The sequence below is a fragment of the Mus caroli genome, chromosome 5, assembly GCF_900094665.2.
Source record: "Mus caroli chromosome 5, CAROLI_EIJ_v1.1, whole genome shotgun sequence".
NCBI classification, from domain to species: domain Eukaryota; kingdom Metazoa; phylum Chordata; class Mammalia; order Rodentia; family Muridae; genus Mus; species Mus caroli.
In genome coordinates this window covers 26732805-26744952 of record NC_034574.1, presented here as the reverse complement: position 1 = coordinate 26744952, position 12148 = coordinate 26732805, and the positions used below count along the sequence as shown (strand labels likewise).

At 43.4% G+C, this 12148-nt stretch overlaps 1 protein-coding gene across 1 annotated transcript in view; it reads right to left on the bottom strand.

Annotated features, from left to right (window-relative positions):
• Positions 1 to 12148, bottom strand: part of Babam2 (BRISC and BRCA1 A complex member 2) — a 430660-nt gene that overhangs the window by 74904 nt on the left and 343608 nt on the right. Inside the window, exons 8-9 of the mRNA XM_021162018.2 lie at positions 3632 to 3731; positions 353 to 423 (exon numbers count right to left, since the gene is read on the bottom strand). Of these exons, the coding sequence (XP_021017677.1) occupies positions 353 to 423; positions 3632 to 3731 (171 nt within the window). The remainder of the gene's footprint in view (positions 1 to 352; positions 424 to 3631; positions 3732 to 12148) is intronic.

The following is a 12148-nucleotide window of genomic DNA, read 5'->3' as shown; positions in this document are numbered from 1 at the left end:
AAGAAAGAAAGAAAGAAAGAAAGAAAGAAAGAAAGAAAGAAAGAAAGAAAGAAGAAAGAGAAGAAAGTAAATAAAAGTCCTGGAAATTAGAAAGCATTGGAAGTGAAAGTGTAGAATCAGCCCCAAGCTCCACTAGAAGTGGGCTCTATGCCCATTATGGCTGCAAAGAACACTACCATGGTGGCTGTAGTTGGGAGCACACAGTGCTGCTCAGAAAGCATAGTTGGTTCTATTATTTGCTAATGACTGCTAAAAGCTAAGCCATCCTGGGAGCTCTAGGGTAAGCACCATAGCCAGAGTGGAAGAGAGACAGCATCCCATGTGAGAGCCAAACACACAAGGCAGAACTTACGTGCCAAAGTGACTGAGGAAAGCCGCGATGTACTCTCTTCTTTTGTGATAGCCTTGAATCACATACTGTACCTGGAATGTGAACCCAAACTGGGAATTAGTACAGAAAGACTGAAAATGCTCTATTATAAAAAACTAGAAAGGCTCAGAAAAGCAGTAGGAACAGGAAAACGAACACCTGTATTCCCACCCTATATTCAACAACTGAGTATTTTGCCTAGCTGCGTCATCCAGCTGTCTACCTATCAACCTGTCAATCAATCTTGCTAAAACATTTCAAAGGAAATTAGAGACATCCTGATGGTTCACCCCAAATTCTTCATTTAGTATGCAACTCAAAAAAAAAAATCGACATTCTCCTTAGAAAGCCACAAATACAGTTGCCATACTCAGCAGGTTCAGTGAGTATTCTGATGTCATTGGCTACCCTGTCTACATCAGCTCTTCTTCATTGCCTCCAAAACCTTGTTTTCAAAACACTGTTTAACTCAGGATTGGAAATGTAATTTGTTTATATTTTAAAAATCTTTTAATCACATAATAACAGCATGTATGTCCCATGTATGACACATACCAGTACTTATCTGTCTGTCCATACTAGCATGCATAAATAGCATTGCTTTTTCAGAGATTGGGTTAACTTTCCTATAGACTCAGTTTTCTGTCTCCTTTACCCTCTGAGTTTTCTTATACACTGGAAGTTAGAGCTAACAGTATGATTAGATTAATGGTTTATGGCAAAAAGTCTTCCTAGGTAATACTGGACTTCATTATTTGGTTAAACAACTCCATTGTAAAGGGATGCTCTCCCTTGCCGCAGTGAGAAAATGCCATAGAATACATACACACATACACACCCTACTTCTCAGGAGGATCAATCTACAAATGCATCTCTTTTTTAAAATTTATTTTTATATGCATTAGGTGTTTTGCCTGCATGTATGTCTGTGTGACATACTTCCACAGGAATCCGATGTATAGACAGCTGTGCACTGTCATGTGGGTGCTGGGATTTGAACCTAGCTCCTCTAGAAGAGCAGTCAATGCTCTTAACTACTGAGGCAACTCTAGCCCCAGACAGGCATATCTCTTGAAGTATGTGAAGACTCGGTCCTCATGAACCATTCACCTAATGGTTTCAGGATTAGTTGAAATATTCTTGTCTGACTTATTTCATTTGGGGTTTAAAAATGTTGATCTAAAAAAGTTCTATTATTCCTTTTGCATTTATCAGCAGACATTCTTTATAAGAAATGTCATTAAGTGGGGCTTTTTGGTTATCTTGAACTCCTAGTGAAAAGGTAAGATAAAATTAAAAGGGTAAGATAATACTTTATTCTTTCAAAAATCTTAATATTCAGAATGAGAAGTATTACAATAGGTGATTTATTTTACATTTTTGTATATCCTTGTTAGCAGGAAATGACAGTTTCTACAAAAAATGTTAAATCATTATGCTAGATAGTTGAAAGTTATTTATACAATAGCCCCTACCATAAAAACATATGCTTTACAATGGTCTCACTGTAGCTGAGAGAAAGAATGAGAGAGACCACCAAAACTGTTTAGATTGGCTGCAGCCACACTGTGTCCCCAGGGCTAAGGAGGGCTCAAGATAAAGTTCTTGGCATCTCCTTGACACAGTGGTCCTGATAGCCAGGCTCTACCTTCAAGAAGTAAAACAATTCTATTTATATGATAGCGGTTTATGTCAATTTACAGAAACAGTGCTTACTTTGCAGGCTTAATGCAGGATCAGATGTTATTTTCAGAAAAGAAAAACAGATGATAACTTTGCTTAAGGGGCTTTGTTTAAAAAAGGGATGAAAACAGTTCTGTGTACTTGATTTTAAAAACAGAAAAGCATTTTAACAGAAACCCACAACAAAACTGGCTATAAAGATAGATTCCGATGTAATTATGGAAATTCATTTGAAGAGACTGCTCCTAAAAGCAGTCCATGCTGTCCTCGTTTAGAATAAACAGAGGAACACAATTTTAAGGACAAGTAAAATTAATGAAAGGGAAGCAGATAAGGAAAACAGACTGATTCTTATATTTCTGAGAAAACCATACTCTCTTTTCTTTTCTTTTTTTTTTTTTTTTTTTTTTTTTGAGGAAAATGTATGACTAGAAATTAATCTCAATTGGGGAACTTTAAAAAGGCTTTTCTTCTCAGTTCTGGAAGACATAATTTACATTTTTCTCCAGAATTCTGGGACACAGATTTGAAGGCACTGCAAAGCCCCGGAATGTAAATAAGAATCCTGCCCTCCATGCTGGCTTAGAGGGGAGCAGCGAATGGGGGGACGGCTTGTCTCAGCAGAAGCCACCACTCCAAGGAGCTCAGTACCTCAGAATCTGGGCCAGTCCCACTCACTGTCGTCTTGCCAGATTTCAGTTTCCCTGACATTTAAGAGATAATACTAAAGCCTCTGAAATATTATTGTTCTTTAAAAATATGTCCTATATAGAGATGAGCTATCTTCTGAATGAGAGAGATAAACAAAAGATCTATTTTCCCAGCCAATATGAACGCATCAACAGGAGCAAAGAAAACAGCACTTTGGCAATTAAACCAACTGAGTCACAGTCCATGTGGGAGGGGTGACTAGTGTGTTAAATTTCTAGTTTTCAGCTAAATATCATGGCTAGACATTGACAAGTATATTTTCATACTTTTGGGAAATAGTAGACCACCAAACTCAGCTACATGTTCACGAATACAGCTGAGGGAAGGCTTTAGATCATCTGATATGGCAGGTAGAAGGCCAGCTGACCCAAAATGCTTACCCCAGAGGAGCAAAAACTCTGGTCAACTGCTCCCAGGCACGATAAGAATGAAGGACAGACAATTAATGGGTGAGATAAGAAAGCAGAGAGAACTGAAGGCCGTTTTAAAGAATTATCTTGACATGAGCTGGTTGCAGACACATGTATACACCAGATACATGGATACATGGGAGAAGGGGGTTCACAAATGTAAAACCATAAGAATGCACAAGAAGCATCCAAATGCATGTAGGGGATATGGGAAACTTTAAGCGATGATTAAGTCACCATGTGTAAAGGAACGGGATGAATATAAGACAAGCAGTGGAGGTTGGGTCATCAGAAAAGGGGGAGGAAGAAGACGACAGAGAAGGAGAAACACGAACTGTCTGTCCTTCAGAGTAGGCAAGGGAGAGGTGGCTGGCACACAAACCATGAGCTGACAGCTGTTGCAGGGTACCGGAGGTGGGGGTTCGCCGTAGACAGGGGTCAGGGACTTGCTTTTTACCTTGTTGGTGAGCAGGTGGCACACTTGAGGCACATAATCAATGAGACATCCTCCTCCGGGGAAAGCAGGGATGTGAAGAGCAGAGGAGCCTCCGAGTGCACTGAAAGGACAAGAGCACAGGACCTTGTCTTAGGGCCGAGGCACACAGGGCACGACGCCCCAAGCAGACCTGCCATCTCACCCAGTATGGCCACCAGCTGCTGAGGGCTAATGAGAATAGGAATAAGTCCTTCACACAATGATTAAATGGTTGTATTTTAATTCAGTTTGTTGCAACAGGTTATATATCATAATGAACAACTCAAGATGGTATCACACAGCAGTATAAACCTACAGCTTATGCCTGGCCCAGCTAAGTGTCCGAGCAGTAGCAGGCAGACATTATTTAGACACATTTTTATGCTCATTGTGTTGATGAAGTGCAGGACAAAGATAAGTTATTCATCACCCCCTGGGCCTGAGCCACAGGGAAGTGGAAAGCCAGTTCTAGAGTTTATTGTATTGTAAAAGGCACACAAGACAAAGGGACAAGAACAAGTGGATGCAATCACTATTCACTGATTCAATCACTGATATTCAACATTGATTCTCAAACAGTTGTTTCATACAGTGAAAACTTTCCCATAGAAATTAAGTGCACAATGATGAAAAGACAGTTGAGAACTTCACAGCAAGGATCTCACCCTTAGTCTGTCCTTTTGATCCCCATGTTGTCCTTCTTTTTGTTTTAATGTACATGTTTCTATACTGTCCATAACCCCTCCTGTAATATGCTGGGGAATAATAATGTGCTTATTTATTGTACAAGTCTCCCAGCTCCAGCATTGTGTGTGGAGAAGAGGATGTCACAGTAACTACCTGGAAACTCTTTTCCAAAGAATGTAGGGCAGGGTGACTCAGTCTAGGGCTGTGACACAGGGGACACTCTGAACTCCAAACACATGTTCTCTTGACTGCAGATTTTTAAAATTAATTTTCCTGGTAAAGATGAAATTTACGTTTGCTTATGAGAATGAAAAATCCCAACAAACAAAGCCAGATGATGGGAGGGGGTCAGAGACAGGCTGGAAATACTCGGTCTTAACTTTGTAGTTCCTGTTACCTGACACTGAGAGCAGCAGCCTGTGCCAGGGCTACACAGTCACCTACACAGCTGTGCTCTTCAACTGCCCAAGACGGAGCCCAGATCTGCCCCTCACAGGCAGTGTGGGCAATGGAAGAAGGCCAGGAGAAGTGCTGCACCCTGGGAACTGGGGGCCAGCTTTCTGCCCCTGCCCCTAACACACAAGGCACATTCTTTATCAGGTTCTAATGATTCCACTCGGTTAAAAAACAGATCAAGAGAAATTCTATAGGGAAAAAAAGGAGTCTAATATTTATGCCTTGTGATTACTGGTTAAATATACATATAATGTAGAAAAATAAAGAAAACAACATAAAGATCCAGGCTGTCCATAGCTTCCTTAGAGAAATAATCCCTGGTATCACATATCCCAAAAGAAGTCAGCTAATTTGGACAATTCCCTCGAGTCAGCTGACTGCAGTGGGCTTTGGTTTGTATAAAACACTATAGGGTAGATCCTTAATCATCTGCTAAATTGTATAAAAGGAAAGTAGTCTGTGGTTATCCTCTGAGTCAATCTCAATCTCTCTCTCTCTCTCTCTCTGTGTCTCTCTCTCCTCTCTCATTCTTGTTTCTCTCTCTCTCTTTCTCTCTCTCTCTCCCTCCCTCTCATTCTTGTTTCTCTCTCTCTCTGTGTCTCTGTGTCTCTGTGTGTCTGTCTCTCTCTCTCTGTCTCTCTCTGTCTCTCTCTCTGTCTCTCTCTGTCTCTCTCTGTCTCTCTCTCTCTCTCTCGCTGCCGGGCCCATCTCTCTGATTATTGAACTGACACTTGTTATTAGATATTCTTCTCATTGTCCACTTTAGCCTTCTCTACAACTCGGTGAATCAAGAATCACTGAACCTTTACAAGGGAAGACACCCAGGCTTGGAGGATACAGGAAATGGCCTGAGGCTTGCACAAGTCATCAGTGGTCAAACCACGATTAGAAGGCAGGTCACCAGAGTCCCTGATATTTTTAGTGACATACTGTGCTTCCTGAGGGGAGGGTGGATTTAATTATAAAAGGCTACAGGGTTGGGAAAAACAGCTGCTGTGGTTCCCTAAAGTCCTCGGGGTCAGGATGCTGATGAGGAGAAAGTTCCCTGATGCAGATACTGCAATGTACAGAGCAGGTGGGCCAGCATCCCTCTTGATACCTCAGCACTCACCTGGGTCTCTTCAACCATCAGACTGGCCTGATGTGGGATCCGATGGACTAACACTCTTGGAATCCACCTTTGGACCACTTAGCTTCTGTTCTTCACTAGCTGAAGTCTGTCATGTGTTATATGGAAAAAGAGTTCTAACTAGGCTTAGGGTAATAGGTTTCCTTCGCCACTCGTTCAAACTCACAAGTTTCTTAGCGTGTTAAGACATGAAACCTAAGGTCCAGTGTCACACGCTGATAAGTGCTGCTGATTCATACATAGAATACCCACCTCGTGGGTGAATATTTAACAAGCTGTTTAGAGCCTGAATGCTATCCTGACCGTGTGACTTAAAGACTGAGGCCATGAAATAAAAGCATGATTACATTTTCAAAGGGTGGAAGGTAGAAGTAATGGCCCGTGAGTTCCAATTATTTGATATTGATGATGATGGGCTGAACATACGGAAAACTCACCCTGTACAGAAGAGAGTCTAGGGCGTGCTCAGATACTGAAAGGAGGATGGGGCTGCTGGGGAACAGGCAGGGCTGACCCCTGAAGTGGCTCCTGTGGGGCTGAGTTTGACAGGTGTAAAGAAGGGGGAGAGAGTCCCTTGCTGCTCCTTCTGATCTCTGCAGTGGAGCACTGCGACCATGAGGAGGATCGCTGGGAGGGCGGGCCACAGGCTGAATCCAGGGGAAGGTAAGAGGCTGTGTGGAGGAAGGCGCACCTTCTGATCTATCTTTCATGAATTCGTATGAAACTTGAAGTGAGGTTTTAATTCTTAGAGATGAAACTAAATTGGAATGTCTAAGTTTGAAAGTCAGAATTTGAAAATCTTTTCTTCCAACGGAGTTTATTTGACTAGAACAAAGGTAACCAAAAAGGCAATTCCAGCCATCTCCTTGGCTCTAAAAGATAATCAGAGCAACGGCTTCTGATGAAGGGTAATATATTCCTTTCCATGCAAATGAAACTGATAGACCCTTTTGTGAACCTTAGTCAGAATGTCTCTACTACTCAAGACTTGACTTGGCCACAGTGTGACAACAGGGGAATTATTGTGATTTGACAGAGTGCAGGGAGCCAGCCCGTCTGAAAGCCTGACTGAGGACAATGGAGTTTGACATTGACCCCAGATGAAATAGCAACTTCCAAGTAAAATGAAGAAGGCATTATCTAGACGGGAGGAGACCAGCCTTTATTTTTGCCCCTATAGCCTCCTCTCAACGCAAGCGTCTCATCAGTACCATGGGGACAACACTACTCTCAAAACAGATGTGTCTGCTTTAAGAGACATTAGGAGGATTAGATTAACAACAGGGCTTATACTAATATTCAAACAGCACCAAGCACTTCAAAAGAAAATACTAGAATTGCTCTGAGCTGAGGAGGATTTCATGTCCAGGAGTGAGGACAAGGCACTCTCAGGGACACCTGGACAGCTCCAGTGCTCTGATGACACCCTTGACTTGGGTTCTGAGAGGCAGGGAGTTGTCCAGGCTGCCTCCTTCACAGGCCTGTTCCAAGGAGTGTGGGAGGTTAGTGCATGGACATGGGAATTTCAGGACCAGCAACATGAGACAGGCTGCCTCTAGCTCCAAGCCACAGGAAAGAGAAAGGGGTACTGCCAACAAATATCAGCTGTCTGCTTAACTGTTTGAAGGCACCATTTTCCCAAATAAAACTGTGAGCAGCACATCCATCACAGTGAGGTAGAGGAATGCTGGGACCTCAAGAATCTGGGTCTTTAATAGCATCAGAGTGTATGTCAGGGAGGCCTGCCAGGACAGTCATTACAACAAAACAAGTCACTGACATTTAATGAGTACCTGCATTGGCCAGGCACTCTGTAATATCTAAACTCCATAACAACCCTGCCAACCAGACTTAACTAGATCCATTCACAGGTGAGAACAGTGAGGTTCAAAGGTTTAAGAATCTTATCCAGGAAGAGCAGCTGCAGTGCACAACTACACTGCATGAGCCTGTCTTTCTTGTCCCAAATTCCTGCTTCACTAGGAATTCTTTTATAGACAGGCTTGTCTGCCTTTTGTATGGGTGTTTTGCCTGCATGTATGTCTATATACCAAGCACATGCCTGGTGCTTAAAGGCTTAGAATCCCCTGGAAGTGGAGTTACAGATGAAGAGCAGCCATGTGGGTGCTGGGAATTGAACCTAGGTCCTCTAGAAGAGCAGCAAGTGCTGAGACATCTCTCTGGGACCAGTCCTGAATGCTTTAAAGATTACTCCCTTAACTGGGAAGGGTGATGTGCTCTACAGTCTCAGTACTTGGAAGGCTGAGGCAGGAGGATCTGAGTTTGAGGTTAGCTGAGGTTATTTAGTGAGTTCTAGGCAAGCCTAGGCTATAGGGCAAGATTTGATCTCCAAGAACACCTCCCGCAAGAAAACCTGTTCCTCACCTATATACTGAAATGGTATTAAGTGACAAAAGTGTCTGTAACTTTATATCCATCAATGATCACTCTGTTACCTTACTCCTTCTTAGTTTAAGATACACATGTCACAGATAACCTGGAGGGATTAAAGTGTGTATGCGCATGTGCATGCACACATACCCACACCCACCCACAACCCATACATAACACACACACACACCCACACACCATACATATATCACATACATACATGTACACTTTCTAGACCTACTGTTCAACGCTTACTTTGCTTTATGGTTTCAGTTTTGAGCCATATTGAGAGTCTCTCAATCCTTAGCTAAGCAAAATTGGGGTATAATGCCATGGAATGATCCCAATGTGGATGAGAGGAGACGAAAATAAAACATAGATCAGAATGAGTGCTCAAAGCCACAAGGAAGAGAAATCTGGGAGCCAAACTGGGGTAGGAGGCTCCCAGTGGTGGCATCGGTGCAGGGCTGTCTCCGCATATTTGCAGTAAAGCTGAACACACTCCATGGCATACAGCAGGTCTTGGTTGGAATGCTGGATTTCAGGTCTCAGTTTTAGAGGAACAGATGACAATGGAAATGTTCTGGAACAATCACAGTGGTGATGAGGTATTCAGAAACTGCTCCTCTTCAGAGCAAAACCTGAAGAAGCTGAAACTGTTCAGTCCAGGTTCTTAGATGCTTATAGAATTATTAAAATTATTAAATTGTTAAATGCCAATCGGCTGTTCTCTATTTAGGGAAAGTATGCACAAAAAGAACCCCAATGGCAATAAGAGGGACTTGTCTGCAAATGAATTCCCCATGGGACAGAAGGCAGACAAATTCCACTTACTGACCACTATGTGTCATGAGCTATATCAGGAAAGGGCCAATGGCTAATTTCTTCTTTTGGGGGATGGGTGGGAGGGGTGGGATGAGACAGGGTTTCTCTGTATAGCCCTGGCTGTCCAGGAACTCATTTTGTAGACCAGGCTGGCCTCAAACTCAGAGATCCACCTGCCTCTGCCTCCCAAGTACTAGGATTAAAGGCATGTGCCACCACTGCCCGGCTCAATGGCTAATCTTGACTGTTGATCTGACAGAGTTTAGAATTGCTATGGAAACAAATCTCTGGGTCTATCTATGAGGGGTTATATAGAGTAGAATAATTGTGATGGGAAGACCCATTCTAATGTGAGCAGTACATTAGAATCATGAGCTGGGGTACTGGACTGAATAGGAAGCAAAGAGATCAAGGCCCAAGCACTCATGTTCTGGTTCCTGATTGCGCACACGATGTGGCTAGCAACCTTCTGCTTCTGGGTTCCTTCCTTGCCATGGTGGACTGTATGCCTTGGAACCGTAAGCCAAGTAAACTCTTCTTTCCTTAAATATCTTTGTTCCAGGGAGGAAGAAAAGTAGCCAACAAAAGAAGGGGGGTTATCCCATCTTGCAGATGAGAGGGCTGGAGGATGACCAGGCCACACCACCCTTCTAAGGCACACAGGTGCTGATAGCAGGCACATCTAACTCCAGGTCTCTGGAGCTGCCTCACTGTTAGGCCTTCCATGACCACCTTTGTTTGGCACTTCAAAATCCCCAAACACACAGATCTGACCTCTTGTTCTATATGTGGCTTGAATGTTAGATGATGACAAAGTTCTTGAGGCTTTTTCCAGGATACCTTACTAAACTTAACCAAGTACCTGAACTGAGGCAGCAGCAGCAACAACAACAACAACAAAGCCTTTCTCGTTCTAGAAAACAGAAACTCTTAGGAGCCTAATAGAACTGTGCAGATCAATTACCCTGGCCTCAAGTGGAATGCAAGCAAGACATTTTTATATTGAAAGGGTACAGAAAATGGGAATATTTTAATTGCAAACAGAGTTTGTCTAACAACACGAGCTCTATCCAAGCCTTTGTTCAGAAGTGTGTTTTCTTAAGTTTGTTAAACATTTCACAAAAGCCTTTAAGGGGCAGTAATCTTAACAGACGTCCACCATCAGGATTCTGTTAGCATGTAGAAAGGGCCCCCAAAACACTAATGGGCTTGGCAGATGTTTTCTTAGTGAGACAGAGACTGCTAGAAGATGCCTGGCCACTAGAGACCCAACAGGGAAGTCTGGGAAAGGTTTTCCTCCTGCTGCAGCCCTAACCCTGGCCTATGACCTGTAGGTAAGTTTACCACAATGTTTTTATATAAAACTACTTTCAAATACTACTGGTCAGGTATGAGTGAATTTACCATTATTTTAATATAAATGTACAAATCTCAATTGCCCCAGAACAGTTTAATGCTCTTCCACTGTGTGGGGCCAGGGTCCTTTTCCTATGAATTACCTCTGAAACATTTTTATTGGAAAAAAAAATCAATGTATTCAATAGTTACTCAAGCCCAATTCATCTTTCCAACTCCTCATGTCACAAAACCCCAGAGGTTTTAAGGTCATCTAAAGACAGGCAGAGAATAAGAGGTAACCTTTGTCTCAAAGGAGAGGTGTGTGCTTGCTTCCTGCTCAGTTGTGTTTGCCGAAGGCTCCTCCACAGGAATGGCGTGCACACACACATGCACTGCCCACTCTGGTGCTCACTAGTGTGGAGTCACCTGGAGCCTGGCTTCTATAGAAAAGTGAAAACACACCAGAAAATTCGATTACCCTGGGAACTGCCACTCTTCACATACCAACTCGTTTACATGCTGCTCCTGGCTTGATTCCTCCCCTGGCTTTATGCAGTGGGTGAGGCTGAGACGGGGCAGAGGAGCAGCCTGAGATGGCAAATGGAGAGAATCTACTGGAACTGCAAACAAAACTGGGTCTGCAAAGTGTCTCCACACGAGTAGTTTCTGTGTTTGCTTAGGAATAATCTAGGGAGCTTGTTAAAGATTCACAAACCCGGGTCCTACCCTAGAGCAGGCCGTGAATGCTTTAGGTCCAGCACGTCTGAGATGGGGTCTGGACACTGGCACTTTCCCAGACCACTCAGGTGGGGCAGCACACACCTGCTGCTGCTCCTGTTCTTCACCCTGACCATGTACACAGTCACTGGGCACAGGCAGAGGATGGGTGAGCAAATCTGCCTCCCATCCCAGAAGCATCACAAGTGTCTCAAGGGAACTGCTTCAGGTCACACTGGATTACACAGTAAGTCTCAGACCAGCCCAAACCACATGATGAGACACTGCCCCGCAAACCCAAACCAAAGCCAAAGCAAAACAAAGACCACCAAAAACAAGGCAGGGGAGGCTCCAGAGGTGTCTTAGCAACTAAAAATACTGCCAGGTTTGGTTCCCAGAAGCCACATGGGACCGTGCACAACCATCTGTAATTCCAGTTCTAGAGGCACTTTCACCCTCCTCTCTTCTGCCCCCATGGGCAGCTGAATGAACATGGTCCACAAACATACTCCAGGGAACCAGACACATATACACCAAACAAACAAACAACCTAATTAACAAGGCACAATGATATATGAAAAGCAAGAAATTATTGTAGATGGAAGACCGTGTGTCTTGGGCCATACTTAATAGCTTTCTGTCCCTCTGGGGGTGGGGGAGAGACAGAGAGAGAGAGAGAGAGAGAGAGAGAGACAGACAGACAGACAGACAGAGACAGAGACATAGAGGAGGGGGCAGGCATAACTCCTATTTCAGACTAGCCAGTCAGGCTGTACCTAGTTAGCAAGAAGCAAGAAAAACAATGATAGATCCAGATGCCTACACATGATAAATTAGAAACAAAATCTGAGGTTAAGAAAAACCATGTTTAGAACACCCGCCACAGGATCTTAAGACTTCTGGTGAGTGGAGCACAGCTTCTGCTCCAATCCAATTGCGCGGGACCTGAGACTGCA